The sequence below is a fragment of the Agrilus planipennis genome, unplaced genomic scaffold, assembly GCF_000699045.2.
Source record: "Agrilus planipennis isolate EAB-ADULT unplaced genomic scaffold, Apla_2.0 scaffold123, whole genome shotgun sequence".
Classification (NCBI taxonomy): domain Eukaryota; kingdom Metazoa; phylum Arthropoda; class Insecta; order Coleoptera; family Buprestidae; genus Agrilus; species Agrilus planipennis.
The window spans coordinates 862,654-881,934 of record NW_020438894.1 but is presented as its reverse complement, the minus strand read 5'-3'; the positions used below and the strand labels follow the sequence as shown (position 1 = coordinate 881,934).

At 36.1% G+C, this 19,281-nt stretch overlaps 2 protein-coding genes across 6 annotated transcripts in view; one reads left to right on the top strand and one right to left on the bottom strand.

Moving 5' to 3' along the window:
- The window catches only part of LOC108739395 (RNA/RNP complex-1-interacting phosphatase), a 37,092-nt gene extending 22,482 nt beyond the window's left edge, over positions 1–14,610 (top strand). For all 4 annotated transcript variants that reach the window (XM_025973086.1, XM_018473277.2, XM_025973088.1 and 1 more), the window contains 5 exons: positions 137–224; positions 4,765–4,847; positions 6,444–6,487; positions 13,102–13,209; positions 13,913–14,610. In XM_025973086.1, the coding sequence (XP_025828871.1) occupies positions 137–224; positions 4,765–4,847; positions 6,444–6,487; positions 13,102–13,209; positions 13,913–14,490 (901 nt within the window). In that variant the 3' untranslated portion in view covers positions 14,491–14,610. The remainder of the gene's footprint in view (positions 1–136; positions 225–4,764; positions 4,848–6,443; positions 6,488–13,101; positions 13,210–13,912) is intronic.
- Positions 14,611–14,696: 86 nt separating this feature from the next.
- LOC108739397 (protein dj-1beta-like) lies at positions 14,697–15,586 on the bottom strand. 2 transcript variants are annotated; one of them, XM_018473283.1, is made up of 4 exons: positions 15,383–15,586; positions 15,089–15,320; positions 14,935–14,973; positions 14,716–14,867 (listed from the first exon to the last, which is right to left on the bottom strand). In XM_018473283.1, the coding sequence occupies exons 1-4, from the start codon at positions 15,467–15,469 to the stop codon at positions 14,794–14,796; spliced, it is 432 nt and encodes a 143-aa protein (XP_018328785.1). In that variant the 5' UTR covers positions 15,470–15,586; the 3' UTR covers positions 14,716–14,793. The 2 variants fall into 2 exon arrangements, with proteins under 2 accessions (XP_018328784.1, XP_018328785.1); XM_018473282.1 differs by having other exon boundaries at positions 14,697–14,973.
- Positions 15,587–19,281: the final 3,695 nt, after the last annotated feature.

Genomic DNA, 19,281 nt, shown 5'->3' with positions numbered 1-19,281 from the left:
CCTGTAGCGCAAATCATCGCCGTATTCATTACAACTTGTAATTTTCAATAAGGGAATCGATATTTGCTCTTTAAGCTGACTTTTATGTAAATTAAATGCTCATTAATTAATCTTATATACACTGTTCATTTTTCAGGTTCACTCCAAGCATTTTATTGCAAAAAGTGCCGAACCTCAAGCTCGTGATCGATCTTACCAACACCGACAGGTATTACAACGTTAAGGTGAGTAGATTTTGACATTGCACAATATGAAATGCTTTGACTCGTGGCACCTGGCGTGTTTTCTTCTAACGGGTTCAGGCCATATTAATCTTAAATGTGTGTCGCACTATTAAGGAAATCTAAATACTACATTAAATGCAAAATCAGAAAGAATTTTATTGACCGTGAAAGATTATGTGCCTACATACATATCTACGTATTATCTACACGTATGCAGAACAAATGACCCTTATATAAATATTTATGTAAAGCTTTCATTTAAATTATTACCTCTTCTGTGTACGATTCACGGAGTTACCCATGGCGTTGAATATCCTCCAAGTTTAATTTTTTTTCGCAGTGGCAACGGTGTACCGCGCAGTTGTGAAAATTGTGACTGCCGTGAATGCAGTCGGGTCATCTACAGTTTAACTGCAGGGCTTTAGTGCGTGGCAATCAAAGGAAATTTATACGGTGAGAGATTCATCGAACCAGATCTCGATTAACTGAAGGACAAATGTTGTGACCAGGAATAAACACGTAATAAGTAATACCGCGCTACGTGCAATTCCATTGGTTTGTTGAAATAAACACTGTTTTTTTTTTTCATGCAGCTATCGATGAACTTGAAATGAAAATAGATATTTTTGAGCAATGGCACCTACACATACGTATTTTGTTTAATGCAAGTATGTAAAAGTTTAGGCGTTTTTTTAAAGTCATTAAGCAAATTGCTTCTTCTGTTTTATTCTCTGTGTCACAATTACATGCTCATTGATTTCAAATGTGCTCTAAAACTTGTGGAAATAATAAACTAAAGCCGCTTAATTAGTTCGTCCGTAAAATGATAATAATGCTAGTTTAACATACAAAAAACACTGTGGGTATGAAGAATGGTATATGTTTCTAACAAAAATTATTCTCAAATCCGTATATACGTCGAAGTGTTTTTTTTTTCTTATACATATAGATTTCAATGCTGGGAGTTTGTAGTGGATAGTGCCGCTGGTGCATCCGATCAAATAATGTGTAAGCGGCGCGCCAGGTTGAGCCTAATATGTCAAAAATAATTGATGCGGGGAACACCGAACGAAAAACGTAACAAAGAATGAATAATTATTATATCTCGGAGCGTCTGTGCTGTCAGATCGCGGTGCGCTTCGGCGACGATAATGACGTGAAAGGAGCGATTTCATTAATTTACTTATGAATATGTATACATCTATTACAAATAAAAATATCACTAGAATACACGGTATAAACCAATTAGTTCTATCTCGTTACGTCTAGAGACAAGAAAGGCCGCCGTGGCTTCTCGGTGTTGTATCACCCACGTCACGTTTCACATTTAGAATACATCACTGTATTTATACGAAGGGTAGAATTGCTAGCATCGTTCACCATAGAAACACCTTAGCGTAAATAATAATAAATTTGGCATCTGGTTTATGCTGCAGTAACGAGTACTAGGTTTATATCAACAGGATCGTTATTTGCCACGGGAGTTAATTCATTGCCGTTGCTTTTTCGTATTTAAAAATCTCGGGTAATTACCCGATTAATTCAGGAGGTACTTCCAACCGTCTTTCATTGAAAAGAGTAGTTCGAACACTTCCCAGATTCAAAAGCACTTTCCGTCAGTTTTATGAGTTGGAATATTGTAAACACCTGCTTACACAGATCCGTAACTAGGTCAACTCAATCCGATTTTAACATGGGGTCATCTTGACCGACGGTAATATTGGCTCGGCTTCGGGTAGCACTCCTTAATTTCTGAGAGTCAAAGATAATACAACAATAAAATCTGGTAATACTAGTAGGTAAATGTGCATTTAACGAGATAAAAATATTAAATTGTTAAAATTATCGATATTAGCCAGTGGGAGTATATTCAAGCAGTAAGCAGTCTTCTCAACACGTGCAGCACGATAACAGCATTTCTAATGGACTAGTCTTCACTCTGGAGTACGCAAGAAACGCTGAGACCGGGCTCGACAGGACCAACGAGAAGTACTTCAAGATTCAACACATGGTGTTAAATGTACCGTATGGGAAGCTAACAAATTAAGATGAATCTTCAGCCATACAAGACTGGAGCGACCATGGTGTATTTGAGAGACTAATTTATTAGAATATTAACAGCGTATTTATACCGTTTACATTTGTTATATGTGAATTGTCTGTCTTGCACTTTGGTTCGAGTCCGAATTTTGACCCAGTTTTGGTCAACCGACAGCGACGATAGAAATGCTGATTTGTTTGCGTAGGTACACGTACGTCTACAAATTGAGTACTATATGGAGTGTAGCCACAGGACCTCCTCCGTGGTGATTAACGTTATTTCGGGGCGTGTTATTTTTGTTGACTGTGAAGCGTTGTTGTTGGAGGTTGCAGGCGCGAAAGAGAATTGTGGATGTTATCCCTGTGACATGACGTATGCCGGTTTAAATTTGTGGACAGATAAGATTTTCTCTGTGTTGGGCATTAGATGATTGATTACATTAAAGAATTTTAGCGAATTAAGACGTAGCCTGTTGTGTGGTTATCCTTATAGGTGAATGTCATTTTTTCTCCATTTAAAATGTCTTCCTTGGTCTGCTGGATTTGTTGAAGGTGCACCAAATCGATAGATCCATTCTTCATAGAAGGCACGTGCTACAGTTGAGACTTTTTGATCTTTAATGGGAATCGCTTCGGGCAAACGTGTGAACCGTTCAGGCAGTAACGGTATGCTTCAGCGTAGGGCACCATGACGAAAATTGAAGATGCGGATGCATGCGCGTGCCCATTTCACGGAAGTTGAAAGTGCTTAATTGCACGATGGTCTTGATCGATTTGCGATTGATTGAGGATGGCACAGGAGAGTAGTTTGAACAAGCTGTTTCTTATTCAACTGGAATGCGTCGTCAGCTATTTTATTCTATCATAGCGGTGTGTTCTCTTGGAATAATTTGTTTAATTCTGAGTGTGTGTGGGCAGCGTTTGGTAGGAATTTCCCTGTAAAGGTTTAGCATACCCAGAAATTGTCGTAGTTGTTTTCCGTGTTTGGTTTCAGATAAACGATTACTGTTGTTACACTATCAGATATGGAGTAAGGGGTATTAGTTTATCACACCTTTCGCTGCGACGGAGTAACTCAGAAAGGAAGCTTCTTTTTCTCCGAACTTGCACTTTGGTCTGTTAAGTACTTTACCGTATGAATATAGCCGTGTGAAAACTGTTTTTAAAGACTGATGTGGTTGCGTACATTCGAATGATATTGGTGACCCCGACACGCAACGTGTATCTTCTGATGGAGAAATAGCTACAGCATCGGTCGAAGAACCGCAATAAACCACAGTGGCACCAACGAAGAAGAAGACGTCCTCTGACTCGTTTAGGTTCAGGCTCCCAGTCCACCAACAACTGGGAAAAAATCTCGGTTAACTTTGCCGAATTCCAAAGCAATCAGGAAGAGTTGCGCCAATTGTATTATGCGTTGCTGGTAGTACCAACCGATTCTAAACTAAAGCGTCATTAAGCATCTTCACCTTCAAAGGAAGAAATCATAATCGCCCAGACTGTCACGAGGCTTGGCACTGTATCCCCTCCCCCCCACTCGTACAGGAACGTTAACTACCAGTGTTCTAGCCCTGCAAATAAGTTTGCCCTGGGCCCTATGTCGGGAGTATCGTTAACACCTGCATCACCACATTAATAAAAGAGTAGCTGTGGTAAACTAGACTTGAGACACTTAAGGTATGCCGGTCCCTGCCGCCGCTGATCTAGTAGCCGTGGTTTGCGTAGCGGTCAAACTGCTATCATTCGACCGGCCAGCTGTGGGTATGTTCTTCGTTATCGCCCTCCGGCAAAAGAACCATAGAGCACAATCAAGGAAGAACTTATTCGACGACTTTTTGTTTAACAAGGAGCACGCACCAAGCCACTCGTCGAAAAAGGAGATCTTGTACCACTATCACTGACAGCTTTCTAACACCATGTCGCCAGGGCGCCTCCCAACCCGCATCCAGGCGATCCTTGTCACAATTAAGGACCTCGATAACGTTGTAAAAAATTGCCAACGGCATCACGGATTCGACCCAGGGACAAAGTATAGTCAGTGTAGCCTCCAATGAATAAATAAATAATAATAAAAACAATAAAATATTATGTGCGTATAGTGTACAGTCTTCATTCACTATGTACACTGTACAGTAATATTATGAAAAAATTATATACAAAAAGACGCAGTTACATAGAAAAGAAAATAGCGAGAGAGTTTAGAATTACAGATGACTGAATGTCGGTGAGGGATAACTGATAATGCGACCTCCTCCTCCTCCTCCTTTTGATTTGAAGGGTTTTTATAAAGTTATAGGAATATGAGTAGAGGAACTTTTACGGAGTATTGTCGTTTGGTGTTATTCAACAAATCGACGGGAATCAACGTTGATATTTTATTATCCTTTGGATCGTTAAACTAGTTGGGAATAACAGTAGGCATTTGTATGTGATAATCAACTGTCCGAAATTTGGATCCAGAATATCTATGAAAGTTATTTCCTTTTAATTTTTGTTGCAGGACATCACTGGAAACGGTGTTTTTCACGTAAAAATTAAATGTCCTGGGGGTGGTACATTGCCAGCTGCACGGTTTCTTGATAGGTAAGTTCAGTTTGCGTACTTTCAGCTGACGGTTGCATGAATGCAAATTTAACAGGTTGTAGTAAGACTAATAGAGATTAAGAGGTTGTTTCGGGAGGTAAGAGTAACTATAGATACTTAAAATCGTTATAAAATTCGTTAAATCATTCAGATGGTTACCTCAAATTATTTATAAATGTCTTGTTTGTTATTTCTTTTGGACATAAAGTAGCAACGTTTGCGGTAGATATGTCGCATTGTGTCCATGGAGATAAGTAATAATTTATCGTAGAATGAAGGAGGCGAGTTTATTGGAGATGTCTTTCTTAATAAGAAACAAACAGAAAATAATGGAACTCCTCTCTCTGTTTTTGTTTCATGCACACTTTCGCACTCTTGTAGTCAGCTGTGCTCTGTGCCGGCCATTTAGAATCACCATTAAACAAAGACAGAGAAAGAAGAGGGATCTTCACTGTTTTTCATCTCACGTCCCACCACCACTTACAGAACTGAACGGTACTTGCCTTCTATGTTCTATTATCTCTATGATTATATGTCACTAATCACCGTTAAAAATTTAAAGCACCTCGCCGTTTAATTAGCAAAATCAATAGTAAGTGGTGCAATTACATAATCTGTCGCTATCACTAATACCTCCTTAGATGGAAATCGGGCGAGACGTAAAACAACTGAAGCGATTTTTCTGTGGAACGCTAAACTTAGTGGGCGAGACTCTTTCAATTTAATAATCATAACCCTTGCTTAAGGAAGCAAGAAACACCTTACTTACTTACTTACATACTTACTTTTATAAAATGTAAAACAATTTTGAGTTAATTAATCTTTACAACTAAAAGTCCAGTGTGAATGTTACTAAATGGTACGTTTAGTTTTCGCGAGCAGATCGAAGTCAAGAATTATTCTGTTATGTATATTAGCACAATTAATTTAGTACGTCTTTTGATTTAACATTAACGTCCTAAAAACAGCATTGTGTTAATACATATTGATGTTTACGTACTTATGCATATTTAAATTGATTTCATATAGTTTCTTAATCATTTAGTTTTCATTAAAATTCAGACAGACAGAATGAACGGAAAAAACTAATTGTAATTTAAAAGGTAACATAACATGCGGGTGCTAATTTCTATTAGTGTGAAGCTGTAAAAATAATAAGTAAGCGAGAAGATTCAAATCCTTTTCGCTTGAATAAACAATCAAGCAGTATAATTCTATTAAATCTTAAATCACTTATTTGTGTGTATATATATTATATACCATATATATACTTACTTAAACGGTTCTCTGTCGGCCGTGCGATTAATGAACGTGTATCGTCCAGCAAAGCAATAACCATTTGGAAAACTTAAGTGAGATATCACTAAAGTACAATTAAACTAATTACTTCAATCGCAATAGTATATATAACGTACGATAAATCACTGATCAATCCGATGTTGCTCCATGCAAGCAAGATGATTTTGATATCAAGTAGTTGGCGCATTGTAGGTACTGTTAAATGTTGTTATTTATACGTATGAGTAGAATAATTGTGGGATGTTCTATCTAAACTGCACCGATTGATATTCTGATTAACGAAATCCGTTTTTTCAGGTTTTACAGCGTGGTAGACAATTTCGTAGCGGAATATGGAAATGGTGAGTAACAATGCTGGTGAATGAACAGGGACACAGCTATACAATGTACCTATATGTATATCTCATTCATAATTCGATTTCTTAATTATTATTTACGCCTGTGATAAACTGCAAAAAATCTTTATACTTCCTTACAAAGGAACTCGAAAAAGTTGTTACAACAATGGCGAATTCGCGAGTAAAAATGTGCTATTATTCATATCATACTGCGTGTTATGCATGCAATCATTAAAGATAATGTCAAACCAAGCAATTGCAAAAATGGCAAGTGAAATAATGACTTCCATAAATCGGTTTCGTTTTTTACTTCGTCAATTTGTTTCTTATTGGTTATAATCTATTTCTGTAATGTTCTCCATTAATGCTCGCTCATTGGCAAATGTGTTGATACATAATATAAATACAAACGTAATGATACATTAAACTTAAACGGTTCTCTGTCGGTCGTGCGATTAATGAAAGTGTATCGTCCGACAAAGCAATAACCGTTTGGAAAAATTTAGTGAGATATCACTGAAATGCAATTACACTAATTACTTCAACCGCAGTAGTGCATATATTAGTTATGACACGTTTCGTATAAGTTCTATATACTGATAAGAATTCTTGGCATTCGGTGCACATATTATTTACCTACAGGGCGTATTCATTGCAGATCATCAGGAACGGCTCGTGGAATTCACTTGTAAATAATTGTGGATTAAATAGTGTTAAGCGTCTTCAGTCAAGTAGTGTGAACGGAAATTGTAACTAGCTTTGTACGCTGCATGGCATACGCCCAGTTTATTTCCTCGTTGTAATATGAGACAGTGCAAATGGCAGGATAAGTACCGTATGTTGTCGGATATTTGATTCACACGCAGTAAAGTGAATAATGATAGTTAGCAATAGTCTTTATGTTTCTAGTTTCCTATTTTTAGTAAATGTTTAGTTACCGAAGTGTTTCTAATTTCTGTAAAATACGTAGTGATGCACAAATTCTGTGTCGGTAGATATTAAATTTAAATACCTACCAAACGTGGCCAGGATTACTGTAGTACAGGAAGGAAAGATAGATAATTACAACAATAAATCAGTAGTGTACGGAGAGTGCGCTATTCGTTGCATTTAGGTATGAGGTGTACGTTGTTCGTGAAGTGCTGGTTGTTAAAGCAAAGAGACAATGATTCGAAATTCTTGGAAACATATACTTGTGATTATTTATGACACGGTCGCAGTGCGACCGACTGGTAATATCGAATCCGATCTTATCTACCTTGATCGCACCGTGTGAGATAATATATGGTCCAGAAATTTACCAAGATGCATCAGCTCCACAACAACGAGTACTTGGTGAATCACATAAATAAAGATAAACGCAACTGGGGGTTGCTAGCTTCATCGGTCCGCTCTTATTGTTGTCCAGTGTACTACACAATACTGTTCGCGTGATAGGTATATTCTTCTTTAAACTCTTCAATTTTTTCTCTCAAGACTTAATACGTATATATATATGTATATATATGCCTTTCCGTCTACATCGTAACACAAAACATACCTAAAAGTAATAATAATAATATTACGTTGTTCATGAGTAGCGATTTATCGGAACTGCCAGATGTAGGTTGCGATTTCGAAGTTATCGGCAATTTCGATAAATCATTTACCGGTCAAATCGAAGATGCTCAGTGCGTACAAGTTGAATAATATTCAGGATCTGGCGGTCATCTGTAGATTCGTATAGGTTGATTTCCGGGCCGATTGCCACGTTGTCTATTTAGTTCCCTGTCAGTTTTCAGACAACCTTCCTTCCGAAACATAAAGGAAAGTAAACGGACAACGTGAAAACCAATTACTGCTACCGATAGATATTTGCTGCTAAATCTGTATTGATTGTATAATATGCTGCGTGATTACGCTGTAGATTCGCTTTGGCGGGTAATAATAGGGTTTGGTCGGTACATAGTTTATTGAAACTGCCATTGATTCGCTAATTAACAACTAACACGTATTACGTATATTATACTATATAAGAAAGGTAAGAAAATGTTTTAAATGCTATACAAGTTTTCCAAGTTTGTGTGACGCGATTGTAACTTTCTTAATTCATTTTTCGCAAGTTCATTATACGCGACGACACATTCTTGGATCTCTTAGATATGTGGATCGCGTAGCGTTGCTAGAGATGATCAGGTCCAGTAATGTGGCGACTGGCGAGTTACCAAATAGAGATTATGTAAATGCGCTTACAATTAAACGTTTGGGTGGCGCGCGGCCCGAAAATAAAGTAACTATCGATTTACTCACATGAACCAACGCAGTGGGTGCGTTGTCCTTTTATAGTCTATTATCTGGTCTAGTGTCAAATGCAAGTGGATTAAAATAACCGATGCACACGCATTGTACTTTCGAAAATTCCACGCCAAGCGGCAAAGCTTTCGGATGATAAATTAATAATTAGAGAACAGTAGATACGTATTTAAGGTGGTGACCAATTATTGTATATACCTATGTATCTTTATTTGATATAAAGGAAGAACAGATACTCGTGATCTATCGCACGCATAGATTATGCAGAAAGGCTATCCAATTTTCTAGTTTCTACTATTGACACTATTATTTTAAGCAGCTCTTGGATGAACAGTTTATTTTCACTGGCAAATATTACTGTAAGAATTACAGGTTTATCTTGTTTATCCCGGATAGTAAGCGCAAACTGTAATTATTAAAGTATAAAATTATATTCCCTATTACAATTTTAAAAATTAAAATAATACTTACAGGTTTCCGCTTACCTTCCGGATCAGGGGTAGGCAGTATAGAACTGTAATTCTTGCAGTATTCTTTTTACATAACCGACAAACCTTTACTTTGAAATGAAAATTAGTTTTTGTTTGAGAATTACGCAATCTTCATATAGAATGACCAAATGTAGACGATACCTACCTAATCCATCATATCAAAATTATTATAATTACATTTTTTACTTTGAATTTTTGATTAGATTAGATTTGATTGTCAACAAATAGAGCCAAGTGTTTGTGTGCCAAATTTAAAATTGCAGAATGTGTCGCAATTATACAGGTACCTACATTTCATTTACTCCATCCCACGCATTGCGGTTCAACGACAGCTTTTGGTCGGTGCAGTCGGTCAATAATAATTTGACGATACCGATGACAGACTGGGCCTCCCATCGCGTAACTTCACGTCCGACTATCAATATCGTCATTGAATCTGATGTTGACCGACACGGAGGTCTGTTTACCGTCAGTATTGTTAAGTTCACTTGCTGTTTCATGGTGTTAAGCACATGAACAACAGGTATGTGCTGCACACTAGGAATATTATGCGTTATAGATCCAAGTTCTATATTTCTAGATTATATAAGTGGAGCTTTCTTTATCCGATGTTCTCACCGTTAGGCAATTACTATTAGTCTAGGAATAAGGGGCCGTTTATTATTTACAGTTACTATTATCAAAAGAAGATTTTGGACGGAGGTAGGTGGAACCATACCTATTACATTTTCATTTCGTCAAGAATGGAGACATACCCACTTATTGTTTCTGTGACAAATAGTGGCAAATCTCGAAAGTGGCATGTAAATGAAAATAAACACCCCAATAACCATAACAAACTTTTCGAAGCGGATTTCGAGTCTCCTACTCTCTACTTTGTTTGCTAATCTAGTGCGGTGGCAGGAACATGACAGACCTGCCTCGTGCCAAAATGCTGGGAACGTATTCATTAATATTCCACAGACTGTCTTTCAGTTTTCTATTGTTTTCCTCTCGCTTGTGCTGTGTTTCTTTCTTTAACCACTACCACCTTCCGATTCTTACGATTTCTAAAGCAGACTCAGGAGGGCCTTCGACCCTACCAGCACATTGCACCGTAGTGTAGGTCGGTGCGACAGCCTTTCCGCCATTATCAGTTGATGAGAATGAAGCACGAGGATGTTTCTTATTTTCAGCAGTAGCTAAGGGTAATCGGTACCTACCTATTCTATGAACTGATGTCTACGGCGCGACAGGTAAATGAGAACCAACAAGTTTCGATAAAGTACCGACCAACAATTTATTATTTATTACTTATTCGAATTTATTAGATCTCATCAGACCGCCTCGATAAATTACCGACTAAACAGAAGGAGATGTTGAAACTTCAGTTAAAAATAAATATTAGTAAGTGCATGACTGATAATTTTGATAAATTACCGACCAAAAGCTGTTGTTATTAATTTGTTTTACGTGCCGCTTAAATTACTGGGGCAAGTATTAGATACCTTAGTAAGGCCCTTGTCTAACGTGTAACTTACTTTACTTAGCAGCAGTGATCAGTAAAAGGCGATGATGTATTATCATTCGCTTATGCCGACACAGTAAACACTGATGTTTTAGCCTAATTTGCGAATGGATTCTGTACCGTGTGGCTGTCCTGTAAATCTTTTTCAAAATATTTTTTGAAGGGTTTTTTGAGATTTAATAAACGTTCAGTGATGGTTTTACCCACATCTGCGGTTACATGTAAGGCATTTTCTTTGAGAAATATATTTAGAAAAGGAAAATATTTGTATTTTTTTTTTGTAAGCACATGCAATCCGGAAGTCAAATTTGTTTTTTATCATCGTTGGAATGATGAGGATACCGTGGACAGAGAAGGTTCGAAATGAAGTGGTATTAGAAAGAGTAAGAGAACAGAAGACTCTATGGAAGCCAATAAGAAATCGGCGAGTTAGGTTAGTAGGACACCTTCTCAGGCATGAAGGTCTAGTCAGACTTATTAGGGGCAGAAACGGAAGTTAGGAGGGGTAGAGGTAGACCTAGATTAGATTAGATTACTGTTCGCAAATAGTTAAGGATATAGTTAGAACAACCCATTTAGGAAAGAGTGGAGGTGCTCGTCCAACCACTCTTAGGACTGACGACCTTACGATGATGTTCGTCGTTGGAGGAGATATTTTGCCTCTCATTGTAAGCGTGGTTATGATTCTTCACTGTAAGGACCTGCTCACTACGTCGACTTTACTGAATATTTCGGTCAAATGCGATTGAGTTGAAATTTAATCGATTTAATGGTTATGATTAAACATAGTGTCGGTATACATAGTGGATACTTCATCGTTACACCAATTTAAATGCTCTCCGCTTTTACTATGCCACATCCGAGATGCTTTTAATACCGTCATTAACTTCAAGAGGACGAGAATAGAATCGACCAGATAGTCTGGAAAAAAGTCAAACACGGTATGCATGTCGGCGTTTATGTGTGTGTGTGTGTTGTTATTGAGGCAACCTTAAAAGGGTATTGATTTCTTTTAAGTACCCATTTATGGACAAATCTCCTGACCCGTAAATTATGTTTGTTTTAAGCTTCTTTTACATTTATTTCGTTCGTAATTGTAGACGTTTACATCACCCGACAAAAAATTGATCGACCGAGAGTTGGACGACTCATTTTTTTTTAACTTGTGGGAAAGGCAACGGTTCCAAGTTGTTTCTCGCATGACGTCTTGTGGGTATGTTTCAGTGCTGGAACCGTTATCGGAATCGATTACGCACTTTACGTTGATTAATTTCAAATTGCACAAACATAGAAAAACAATCTTAATTCTCATTATTACCACTGTCCCAGACATTCGATTATGTTCGGTTGGTTTTTAAAAAGTCTGAGGGGGCATATACCTACACCATTCGCAGAAAAATATTAAAAAAACGAATTGTCCAGTTTGAACATACCTATCTCGAATTAATTCATTAATTAATTTCGTTTGATTCTTTCTATAAAACTTGTAAACATTTAAATTTCGTCTTTGCATTTTTAAATATTAAAGAACTAAAGTATTTTTTAACGTAAAATACGGAATAAGACTGACCCTGCTTATCTTACTTTTTTGAAAGAAAGGAAAATGAAAAGAAAAGCCGGTGTTTTTATTTTCAGTGAAGCATCGGACACCACACCTTGCGCATGTTTTATATTGTTACATTATTATTAGATGCCGAATTCGGATTGATGCCTAAATAAATAACTGATCAGATCTATGAACAGATGTCAAACAGGACGACTATTTCGGCATCGACTCGTGCAAAATTTAAGTTTTTCTTTTTTGATGCCGAAGAAGGGCAAGCTATGGTAACTGTAACCTATTTCAAAAATTATGCACTTTGCTCTGATTCACACAAATTGTGTAATTAAATTTAGAAGGAGTTTCGTCTGCGATGGGGCAAATTAAAAAGTATGTATTAGGTACATCAAGAAGAACGAATAAAAAAAAATGCTTTGTGGGTGTATTTAATTTGCTGTAGTTCCATGCTAGCAGCACGTTGTGGCTACAAAATTTGGAGCAGTGGCTGATTTCGGCTATTGCAGATCTGTTCAGGTTCACATGAACCAATGCCGAAATAATCGTCGTGTTCGAGTAATTTAATTCGGTATCCGTCCGAATTCGACATCCGAGTCTCACAGAAACATTTATGTCTACTATAGGTACCTACTACTCGTGATGTTTATCTAAAACAAATACATACAATAAACTGTACTCTTTATTATAAACCTTAAGTTATTTTTACCACTAATTGTAAGTACATGCAGTAATTCCCTACAAATAAATTATTTGATTGGAATATTTTCAGACCACGTCATTGGAGTCCACTGTACTCACGGTTTAAACAGAACAGGATACTTCGTCTGTAAATATATGGCTACAAGGATGAGAATTTTACCTGAACAAGCTATAAAAGGTAAGCACTTGTCATAAGTGGTCAAATGCCACTTGCTATAAATAGACAGTAACATATGAAAACTATTAGATATGTAATATTGTTATTGTTTTCAACATGTGCATTATAATTGACCAGAAATTGTACCCTGTCCATTTTATCTATCGTACTCTTCGCGTTATTTATCCTTGGAATGACTGTTTAAAGTTCCTTGTATGACAATCTTTATAAAAAAATATTTTTGGAAAAGGTTCCTCTGATAAAGAGAAACGTTTTCGAATAGAAACACAAAAAACACAGTAACATAAGCGCGCTCAAATCAAAGAGCACGATTTTACAAGCGTAGCAATTGAACTACTACAGGAGCAAGCTCATCTCCTTTATCTCGTTGATTAATGATGTACCTTCTAGATTTTTAATTCAATTATGAAACACGAATAAGATAATTGCCGAAGGAATTTTAGCTTTTGTTTATAAGCAGTCAACTGCATGTGTTACCTAATATTGTACAAATGTCCACATTCATTCCCCATACAACAGTGAAAGTTTTTGACCTTTGGCTACCAATTAGGTAATCCTTTCCATTTTGATGCCCCAACTAATTATGATATTACTAAAACTTGAAATATCTGAATTTAAGAACGAGCATTCATTTATTAGATGTACCGACAAATATATATGTATATATATATATTTATAAAGTTATTGCTTTCTTGCATTCCAGATTTCCAAATGGCACGAGGTCATACTATGAATCGTCCTATATTAATAGATGATATACTAAACATATTTAATACCACTACAGAATTACGCGTTGAAAATTATTTTAATACTCTCGGTGTTTCTGAATTTAATTTTCGGAATGCTGTAGAAAAAAGAGCCATAAACAAAAATCGTTTTGATCGCAACCGTGGTAGAGAAAGGGATGAAAGAAATTTCGGAAGCCGAGAAATAGTTAACTGGCGAATTAAATCTACATCTAAGTGTACATCTAAATTTTTCCGTTCATGGCGAAGAAGTGATCCACAAACGGCCAGAGAATATGAAAGAAATAGAAAAAACTTTTCCAAATCACTTACAGATTCAACTTCTAATTCGTCATGGCAACAATGTGATAGACGAGGAAATGGAGGAGGCAAAAATGATAGAAGATATTCTGGAGAGCGACCGAAAGTAAAAAAACAATTTAAAAGAGGCGGGACATGTAGAAGCATTTCCAACGAACATTTTTATTCGCAGAGACCTTCCACAAGTGATAGAAGAAATAATGAAGAATGTCGAACAATCAATGACGAAGGGTGAATTCTGTAAATCAAAGAAACGTGTATAAAACAGAATTAAATTTTTGTTGTTTTCGTTTGGAATGCCGTTTATCTTAAAAAAAAAAAAAAGAACAGAAATATACATTGTAACGTAATTGTGTGTAAGTGTTTCTATATTTATCCATTTACCAGATTGTTATTCACCTTGGTTTATGAAGATAGTTCGGAGGTAAGTAACAAGTGGAATTAATTATTTGAAATTGTGTTATCAATCAACGCAACGGTCGCACAGCTTTTACAATTTCGTTATATTTATTGGAGTCAGTAAGCTGTAAAACTATACTTAATGCAAAATCAACGGCCATACTGGGTTCTCTACTAGTCGTAATGTTTCCATCAATAACCACATTATCTGGACTAAAATAGTGTTTTCCATCATTTGTTAAATTATCAACCAATGTTGGGTAACAGGTGAACATTTTACCTTCTCCTATCCCGTGAGCTTTTAGTACAAAGACAGGAGCTGAAATAATAAAAATTGACACCCTTAACGACTTGGAATTCAGGAGACACTTCTTTAAAAAGAATTATTTGATTCTGTTTTTTTTTACGTATGTAGATAGATATTACTAGTCAACCTGCACATCCAGCTGCGATGATACGCCCAGAATTGTCTTGTTCTCTCAAAATGTTACCTACTTCTCGATGTTTGCCTAAAACTTTAGCACCTGACAGACCACCAGGAAGTACAATGACATCGAAAGGACCCCTGGTTCTTGCACGTTGAATGTCTATTGTAGGATGGACTACAACTCCACCATTGCATCTTATCGTTTTGTTTTCCGGAATCCCAACAATTTCGACTTCTATCTAATAGTACTTATATAATGTCACATAAATCGGTTAGAGAAAATGTGATAGATCACGTTTACCCCTGCGCGATGAAGAATGTCTATTATAGTGACTGCTTCCATTTCCTCTGACTCTTCGGCCAAAAGAACCAGTGCTCTTTTGGGCATTTTATCTATTTCTCTATTTGGCTCTGCTGTAAGTTTTACGCATTCCGTATTTTATTTCATTTTGATGGTAAAAGTGACACAAAAATTTGTATATTCACTACAGGTTACTATGCAAAATTTAAACGTCTGCTAATTGCTATGGTTACATTTTAAAAGCTAAACCCCCAACGTTTAGGAAAAGTCTTGCACTTAACCAAATAAATTCAATGAAAATGAAGAAATAAACAAAAAAAAATTGAAACCAACGCCAGTTGGACTGTACCTACAGTTAAAGAAAAAATAACGAACTGATATATTGACTTGACTAAGTATTAGAAGGTTAAATATAACAATGGCACCTTTTAAATGACGAGAATTTTTGTCGCCCATCTTAACAATAGAATTATGGGTGTCGTTTCACTTACAACTAAAGTCGTTTACGCTTGAAGTTGATAAAGAAAAATTTTACACGAGAGTGGTAGATACGTTTAGATCATCAATATTTTCTTATTTTTTTACAGGACCGGTTTTAAATTTAATTAATGAGGTACAAATCCATTAAGATAAAGTAAATTCTTTCTATTAAAAGATTCTGTAACCTATGCACGTATCCTGTGAGAGGGTAGTCGCCTGATTTTGGGTAGGTGCCTAATGTTTTTATAAACTTTTGTATGAATTAAGAACATCACTCGATAATTCCCTGCTTCCTAAAATACGTTATCACTGTACTGAAAACACAATATCTACGTAAGACTTTTAATTTTACCTTAAATGACAGAAAATAGGCAGATGTTTTAAATTTAAAGAGTTTCTAAAATTACTATATAAAATTTGGAAACATGTATTTTAAAAGAAAAAGCACACCTTTTTAGGGGTTTTACTGAAAAAAAAAAAAGAAAAATGTCATACAAAACTGTACCTTAACTATTTCTAGGTTTTCGAATATGAAATTTTGCGACTCTCTTTCTAAATGCAATTAAACAACGTTTATGGTTAAAGTCATGTGATTAAACGAATAAACGGTTGATGTAGTAATTTTTGTTTCAAACAGTTATCTTTATTCCACAACTATTTCTACTTAGACGTAAAGAAAAAACGGTTCTTCACAAATAAGTGCATAATATGTAATAGGGCGCTAAACATAAATAATTCATTAATAAGACTAACCAACAATAAAAAACGTGCCAGGTAGGTGCAGGCCCTCTGGTACTTACAAATTAAGTATATTAGGTAGAATCGCAGTATATTACTGTTTTACTAATGTTAAGTGTAAATTATGAAACTTTTGACTGATTGCTTCATATTTTTTTCAGTGTCTGACCATTCATTCATTTAATTGTCAAATATAAAGGCGTTTGTTTAAGGACATTAACATCGGTACAAAATTTCCCAATATCGATCGTTGCATAAACAAATATTTCTGATCCGGCTCTGTGCATTTTCATTTAGCGATCCTTTAAAACAGGACTAATACGAATTGCCGTTACAGGTCCATTTTCAATATTTGACAAGTATTAATTGTTTAGACCTTAAAATACTTTCATTGTTTTAAAATGTGAAATGTTTGTTAATTGTTTGTCGGCAGAGTTTTGTCAGAGAAATAAATTAATCGTTTGCATTCGACCGATTGCAATAGCAAGACAAAAGGACGACAATGAAATGAAAAAGTACGATGGACTATTTTTACTGGTCATGTATCACTCGAAAACGTTGTGCAGAGTTATCAGCAGGTTGCAATCTTGAAGAGTTTTCGTGTAAAAAATATGTAAACATTTGCTTTAGACCATCGTTCAACTTAGTTGAACACGAGAAACGGCGGGAGAAGGGTTGGGTAAAGAGAAAAAGAAGATATAAAAACTAAAGTACTCATTGTAAAAAGAGTTTGCAGATTAACCATAATCTACTTAAAAAATTAACGAGAAGAAAGAGTGTTAATAAAATGAAAGTTTTCAAAAATGGGCGTTCCCGCAAAAAATCAGTATGATATTAGAGGCCAACTCCGTCAATCTTTTCAAAACTCTATAATTAACAGCTTAAGGAAAAGTAGTAATAAAATGTTGCAGTTACTTATTATGGAAGTTGTAAAACTTGTACAACCATTATTAAAACTTCGAAACAAATTGTACGTAATCTTATGGAGAAGTTTGGATTTTTAATGATTCCTCACTAAGAATAGGTACCCGTACGTATAATACTGTATGTTCATACCTAAACGTAACGAGATCGCTCTAACGCAATACAAATTCCAAAAATACAAATTATTCCAATATATACATCAAAATAGTACAATGTACTAATATTTGACGACGTACTTATCGAACTCAAAACCTAAACGCGCATCAATTGTTATTCATTGAACTTCTACTTGGATAGGCATTTTTATTGTTTCGTTAAAATACCTATTTCATCGATAATTACACCCTATCCACCAATGAAGATCGAAATGTGGCTAATTAAGAAACTCCGAGTCTTACAATTAACAAAAAGGTATCAGTTCCAATCTTGACCAGCGAAGCAATTTATCGCGTTCTGATAGGGCGAGATTGCACCTGAAACAGCGATACCGCTCTAGTTCGGCGCCCCGGATCCTTATCTTGCCACTCATAAAACTGCTCCTGTACTAACAGCTCCAGTTTTCAGCGGAGTCAAACGACCGACGAGATAACTACGCTACAACACCACGGCTGCCGTTTCGATGTTGTCGCAGCTTGTTTGTCGGTCGAAGCTGCGATATATCAACCGACACTTCGCATTCACCTTTTAAGAAATTAAAATTAACTTTCTGCTACGCAACAACATAAGTATAATAAGAAAACTGTTTTCATACCTATTGTCGGATATTTTTATATTTGCAAACTAAATACTGAGGGGAATCACATATTCGAATTTCTAAGCACATATAAGTAAATGATACATTTACGATTAGTATAAAACATGAAGACTCGCAGAAACTACTTACTTATGCGGTCCTCGAAACGTTGGTTTCTCAATTTACCACCGTACCGTTTATGCATAAATGTTTCTTTATTAAATGTTTCAATACCACACGTTGCTTGCTAGTCGCATGGGCCGTAAACTACGTACAAGTTAAGTTCGTTGTTGTTGTGCCACAAGAACCTGTTAACTATTTGTCATTTAATTAACTTCCAGCCTTCAGGGACGAATAAATTTTCTCATTCCACCGCCACCGTGACGCATGGACGACCCGATTCATGCGACTGCTTGGATTCCATCCACACTAATTGTCCGAGCTTTGGCCATTACACGTTGCCGAAGCTAAGCAGTTGAAAGATAACTTGTCTGGGCTTCACTGTGAGTCGATAATTTTATAGCCGATCTTATCTAGCCGTTCCTCTGTTATAGAAATAAACGAAAAACTTCATCATTTCTTAATCTCTTCTTCTTCGGAAGCGAATAACGTCTAACGATCGTTATCAAATCCGATAAAGAAAACCTCAAAAATAGGTAAACTTTCCCATATTTACCTGTTACTTTTTAGCTGGGTCTTTAAAATCTCGTTAGGTAGCAGTTGATACTACCACCAAAAATGCTAAAACTGATAACCTTTCAGTATGCGATAGATATTATGCTAGTACATGCAAATGAACGATCCCCACCACCACGTCCGGATGAAAAATCTTGTTTAGCTCAACTGCTATAAACGGAAATAGAGACATAATATTTTAAACGCGGCTTTTTATCAAACCAAATAAGTAGCGTATAGCTATATGTACTTACACAAATTTAGGAACGACTATTCAAAAATATATTGCCGTTCCAGCAACTGAAACATTGCGTAAATCACTTTTAGAAAATTCTCGTTTTAATTCTCA

Bases quoted from the DNA above. Each gene is read 5' to 3' on its own strand.
- LOC108739397 (XM_018473282.1), bottom strand. From the start codon at position 15,469: ATGCCCAAAAGAGCACTGGTTCTTTTGGCCGAAGAGTCAGAGGAAATG. The intron at 15,321-15,382 runs GTAAACGTGATC...AAGTACTATTAG, and splicing joins ACATTCTTCATCGCGCAGGG to ATAGAAGTCGAAATTGTTGG. The intron at 14,974-15,088 runs GTTGACTAGTAA...TTATTATTTCAG, and splicing joins CATCGCAGCTGGATGTGCAG to CTCCTGTCTTTGTACTAAAA.